This window comes from Malus domestica, chromosome 07, assembly GCF_042453785.1.
Source record: "Malus domestica chromosome 07, GDT2T_hap1".
In the NCBI taxonomy this organism is placed as follows: Eukaryota; Viridiplantae; Streptophyta; class Magnoliopsida; order Rosales; family Rosaceae; genus Malus; species Malus domestica.
The window spans coordinates 17233086-17239000 of record NC_091667.1 but is presented as its reverse complement, the minus strand read 5'-3'; the positions used below and the strand labels follow the sequence as shown (position 1 = coordinate 17239000).

The following is a 5915-nucleotide window of genomic DNA, read 5'->3' as shown; positions in this document are numbered from 1 at the left end:
AGGTGGTAGGCATCCAGATGGCTTCATCTCCTTTCCTTTCTTTGCTTTTTCATTATCTACATTACCAACATTCCTCATTGATTCAACAAAACCATAATTTTTGTGTTTCACATAGTCCATTTTTTTTTTTGTATTTGCATATTCATAGTACATTTTTTGAAGTACCTTTTGCACATGTTTTCTTTTCACTCTTCTGATTATGGATTCTATTTTTGGATATGCTTGTTTTCTTTCATTTGCTTCATCCAATTCAGATTCAGTTGTAGCCAATGCCTTGCTTAACATAATAGTTTCTACATCAGCTTCTTCACCCCTAATATTCATCGCTCCAACTCCTTCAGAATTTCTTTTTTCAGCACTAAGTTGATCTATGTTTTCCACTCCATCCATGCCATTCGGTTGTACTTGTTCAAATATTTATAGTTGGGAATTGAATTAACTTGGAACTATATCCCATGTAGGTGCTTCAAATTGAGAACTTCTTGTCTTCACACTGCACATGTTATTTTTAATGTTGTTTTCTATAGATTTGGATGTAGGAGTATGTAATATAGGTGAAATAGGTACAATCAAATGTGCAACAACTACGATCCCAACATCTTTAAGCACATCATTAATTTGTTCGTCTTCATCTTGCTTAATAGGATCATCTGCCTGAATTTCTATATGTATTTCAGACAATGCATCATCTTCATCATAGGCCTACATCAACAAAACCCCCACCACTTAGGTTTCAATAAAATAAAAATGAAACAAACAAACATATCAATTCAAATAAATTTTAAAATGTACCACCATAAGTTGTTAGATTAATGTTTCACACAACTGATAAAAGGTTTTATATCTTTTTTTTTCTTCATGACAAATAAATGATGTTGATCCATTTGGTGTTCAATGTTAGGTTCTTTCAATAATATAATGTCGGTACATTTTTTTTTATAACGATTGACTTTAGATAGAAAGAATTCAAAAACAGATCATAAAAACAATGAAAGCACTCAACAAAAATATATGATCATCCATTTAGTTTCAATGTAATATGCAATAAATAAATAAAGTTAATAAAAAAAAACATAATGTCATTATGCAACATATATAAACATAGTACCAAAGTTTTCAAGTCCATGTTGATTAATGTTTTGTAGAGTTGTACCAAACTCCAGCTTACAAAGTTAGGTAGTTTGTTCTCTTTACCAACGATGGGGGTAAGTAGTCTTGTTTTTCCACCATACCAAAAGTCTAAAACCTAAATAGTAGGATAATCCATCAGACTCAGTAGACATAACACTTTTAAACAAAAGAAGAAAAAAAACACTACGAAAAACTTACCAACAAAGCTAGAACACATCATATTACTAAGTGTGGCTTACTGGCATATGTACAAGAGATTTGTTCAAACATTCAGCAATCGTCATTGCCCAATTATATGTTTGAATTTGATCCAATTTCTCACATATACCCATAAGTTTCCACAAAATTTGGGTAGAACTATTGCACAATAAGAGTGTGTTACAGAAATCAAGGCACATCAAATGTGCAAAGTCTAAACGCTCTTCATTTGATCTTCTTGCAACTACATTTCTTAGGGATACCTCAATTTTAGTCTTGGTAACACGGTCGACCACATCTGAGAAATATTTAGACATGAATATTGTTTTCTTTATTTTCTCTCTTGGCGTGCCCGTGTATTCCAAATATTTCCCCTTATTAGGAATGCCGAATACAAAGCACCCTCGGTCTTTGTCATATTATTCGATTATCAAAAATGATACCATTGTCCAAAGCACTAAAGTGCTTGGCTGTCACAAGCTTATCTCTGTATGCCCGGTATAGTCTCCAAAATGGTGTTGCCTTCATATGAATATTGTGTCCAACTTTAACATATTCTTTAATTGTACCATACAAACCAACAAAGTGTAGAAGATTTGATCGGTAGTTCATGCTCCCATTCTTAGTCGTTGGTAACGCCATCATGTACCTGAAATAGTTTTAATCAGTAGTTGCTACAATAGAATAAAAACAAGTACGCAAACTAAATAATTGGATCATCCAGTCACAATGATAATCAATCCTCAACATTTATCTCTTTTTTTTTTTTTTTTTTTTTTTTTTTTTTTTTACATAAAGAAGAAATCTTACATGATAGAGATAAATGCTTCTATTTTACTATTTTCTTTCAACTGCTAATGCATAAAGGGTTTAGGTTTATCTTTTCCAGTGTGTTTTGAAGACAAAAGGAAAATATGTTTAATGTTTGCACCTTAGCTATTTCAATCTGGGAATGGAATTAACTAACTTAGGAGCTATAAATATTGAAAAGCAGCCAATATTTGAAGAACCAAATAATTTGTACCAATTTATATATACAAAATCAAAAAGAATTTCCACAAAAAGAACCATACCAAAATGGACCAATCAAAAATGACAATCAGCTATAAAATTCCCACAAAAAAAAAATCGAACCAAAATGTAACAATAAAAAAATTCCCCATAAAGAATCGTACCAAAACGTACCAATCATTCCCATTGCTACTGTAATATAATAACATAACAAAAAAAAATAGCAAAGTTAAACCAACTACTGAACGATAACAAATGTACCAACCAAAGCCAACGCACAAAATAAACAGAACCTTCGACTTCAAAAGATGATCAAAACAACGCACCAATAATTTGAATAAAAAACAAAAATTGGAACCTCAATAGCAATGCCGACCTTGACAGGGAAAGACGGCATTTGAAACTTACAGTACGTTCATTGATGGGAAGAATGTGATCATTCAAATCAACACTTATCTTGAAGCAATCTTTTGTGTCGGTCCGATAAGAATCTAATGGCTAGTACCAGCAAAGAGCAAAAACTGAAACTGAAAAACCACACAACGTACCAGCCTCAAGCTCTTCACAAGAGCAAATTAACATGATGAATATCCTTAAATTCAAATCCTTCTTATCTGAGACATTAGTTTGCAAGAATCTTGGAACCTCCTTTCTTTTCACATGAAGAAGCTAAACAACAAAATCTAATTTGTTAAAGGCTATGGCAGGTCATGTAACTTAGGTACATTAGAATGGGTTAATTAAAATACACATGGCACCACAATTGTAGGAGATTGTATAATCAAATTGTTAAAACAAGCAGATGTTTAATTTAAGAAGCCTAAAAACAAGGAGGCTACATAAAAACGCCTCAATCTTAAGTTTTCGCACAAAAGTTCACATATTCGAACCTAATTTGGCATCAAATTCGCCATTGACGAGATTCGAACCTAAGACCTCTCTCTTACAAATAAAAAGAAATATCACCATATCGTAGTACTGAATGGTAACAATATTCATTGTTAGACTCGCTTTTTGCGAGTTCAGCTAGGAACCCCAATTTCAAGGGAATATACTCTCGAAATATCTAAAAAGCAATAAAAACTTAACCAAACTCCAAAATTTTATAAATCTATTAAATTTCTTAAAATTCAAATTAAATGCATAAACGAGACAAATTTGAGACAAGCTGTAGGAACTCGAATTATATCAAGCGGATCTACAGCCCATGCAAACAAAACAAACACATGAGACAAACAGGACAAATATTTTGGATGTCCCTAAACCCAACCGGCATCTAATTGAAAGAAAATGTTATTAAAACGCATTAAACATTAATCAATACTAGGAGAGATTCATCTCCTTCCCGATCCCCAATTTCAGAAAAACATCACCCAATTGTCCGAAGTCCCAAAATCCTACGACTAAATAATCCAATGGCACAAGACAATCCCACCCAACTCCCTCAAGTACTGCTTCTTCTCCCAAATCCCTGCTTCACAGTCCTGGAGTCCAAAGCCTCTCACAAGTTCCACTTCCTCAAAGCCTGGGACTCCCCTCTCCCTCAGGCCCAGTTCCTCCAGTCCCACGCTCTCTCCACCCAGGTCCTCCTCTCCTCCGCCCTCGGACCCCCCATCACCGCCCAGCTCCTCCAATTACTTCCCTCCTTGAAGCTCCTAATCACCCTCAGCGCAGGCCTTGACCATGTTGACTTTTCCGCGTGTGCAGCACGCGGCGTGCGCATTGCCAATTCCTCTCCAATCTTCGCTGCCGATGTCGCTGACATGGCTGTGGGGTTGTTTTTGGATGTCATGAGGAAGATTTCGGCGGCTAATCGGTTTGTCCGAGATGGGTTTTGGGTTAGCAAAGGAGATTTTGATCTCGGTACTAAGGTCATAACTTCTTAGCTTACTTGAATTTAATCGATAAGTTTTTTTAGTGCTTCAGAACATCAGATACTTGGGGCATTTCAATCTATAGAAGCATACTTTTTATTTGTTTGTTGGTGATGTGATGTGAAAATTAAAGATTGTCATTGTCAAAATACAGATTTTGATTGATTGGTTTTTATTTGCTTTTAATTCTTCTACGTTACATCAGCGTATGTGAATCGTGATGCTCCAGTTTTATCAACGGCTACAGCTGCTAGACTGAAATATTTAGATTAGAGCATGCAAATTCCGCTCTCTATTGAAGCAATGAATCCTATTTACCGGTGCATTGTAGAAAGTTTTTTTGGTGGGGAGCCTGAAATTGAATTTGGCTCTCCTCTCCTTATCATGTCAAATCATTGGTATGTAATATAGTGGGGGCTATATTACAAATGAACAGAGTTTGGAGGATAAGGAGTTTTCACACAAATGGGAGCAGTTTTTATAATTATGTTATGTACTGAAATTTGCATATAGATACTTAAACTATGAATCTATCTTTTCCTCTTTTTCTTTGTGATAGCAATTTAAAGCGGTTTTGATGATTGGAAATTTCAGATAGGAGGGAAGCGAGTTGGTATCGTTGGATTGGGACATATTGGCTTACAAGTTGCTAAAAGACTTGAGGCATTTGACTGCAAAATCTTGTACTACTCAAGGAAGGAAAAACCATATGTTTCATACCCTTTCTATTTCGATGTTTGTGAACTTGCAGCTAATAGCGACGTGCTTGTCATTTGCTGTGCGTTGACTGCTCAAACGCACCACATGATTAACAAGAAAATCTTGTTGGCGTTGGGAAGAGAGGGAGTTATTGTTAATGTAGGGCGTGGAGCTATTATCGATGAGAAGGAAATGGTACAGTGTTTGGTACAAGGAGAGATCAAAGGTGCAGGCTTGGATGTGTTTGAGAATGAGCCTCAAGTTCCGAAAGAGCTCTTTGGACTAGGTAATGTTGTTTTGTCGCCACATAAAGCTGCCATGACAGCAGACTGTTTCACGGATTTGACTGATCTAGCAATGGCGAATTTGGAGGCATTCTTCTCAAATAAACCATTGCTTTCTGAAGTGACGAATGATTGAATAGATTTCTATTCACAGGTCAGTGCCTTGATAATTTTGTGTACCAACTTGCTTGCAATACTTAGTTTTTTGCTATTAAGTTGGTACGAGCACTTTTCTGTGTGTACGCTGGGTACAAATAGTTGATACAATGAATAAGGCAACGAGAGAAGAGAAGGATGAAGAAGTGTCATATTGCTATTGGTATTTATTTGCAGACTTGTATGATTTACAACAAATAAGGCGACGAGATGATAATGACGGATTGATTATTATATTCTCAATCTGATTTCATACCTTGTGAAATCCTATATAGCCTTGTAATTTTTTTTATCAATGAATCAACTTAAATGTGTGTAGTTTACCACTCAAACACATGGTTGTTTCTGTACATTTTCTTTTTATCTAAATTACTTGTATGTTTTGTAAATTGACACTTCACCGGTTGCAAATTGAAACGAAGAACACGAACTAATAAAGTAATAAATGAATACAAACCCACTCGCACTCGATCATTAGACTCATCGCACATAAAAGAAAAACCCTCTATATGATGTTGGTCACCAAGCTCTTCCGCCAAAAGCCAAACCCACTCGCACTCCT

The 5915-nt window shown here is 35.3% G+C and overlaps 1 protein-coding gene across 1 annotated transcript; it reads left to right on the top strand.

Moving 5' to 3' along the window:
* Positions 1 to 3633: 3633 nt before the first annotated feature.
* On the top strand, positions 3634 to 5685 carry LOC103439098 (glyoxylate/hydroxypyruvate reductase HPR3-like). Its single transcript, XM_008377649.4, has 2 exons — positions 3634 to 4211; positions 4809 to 5685. Exons 1-2 carry the CDS (start codon positions 3756 to 3758, stop codon positions 5331 to 5333), a joined length of 981 nt encoding a protein of 326 aa, XP_008375871.1. The 5' UTR covers positions 3634 to 3755; the 3' UTR covers positions 5334 to 5685.
* Positions 5686 to 5915: the final 230 nt, after the last annotated feature.

Coding starts and splice junctions, on each gene's coding strand:
- LOC103439098 (XM_008377649.4), top strand. CDS start 3,756: ATGGCACAAGACAATCCCACCCAACTCCCTCAAGTACTGCTTCTTCTC. Junction 4,212..4,808: donor ATTTTGATCTCGGTACTAAG/GTCATAACTTCT, acceptor TGGAAATTTCAG/ATAGGAGGGAAGCGAGTTGG.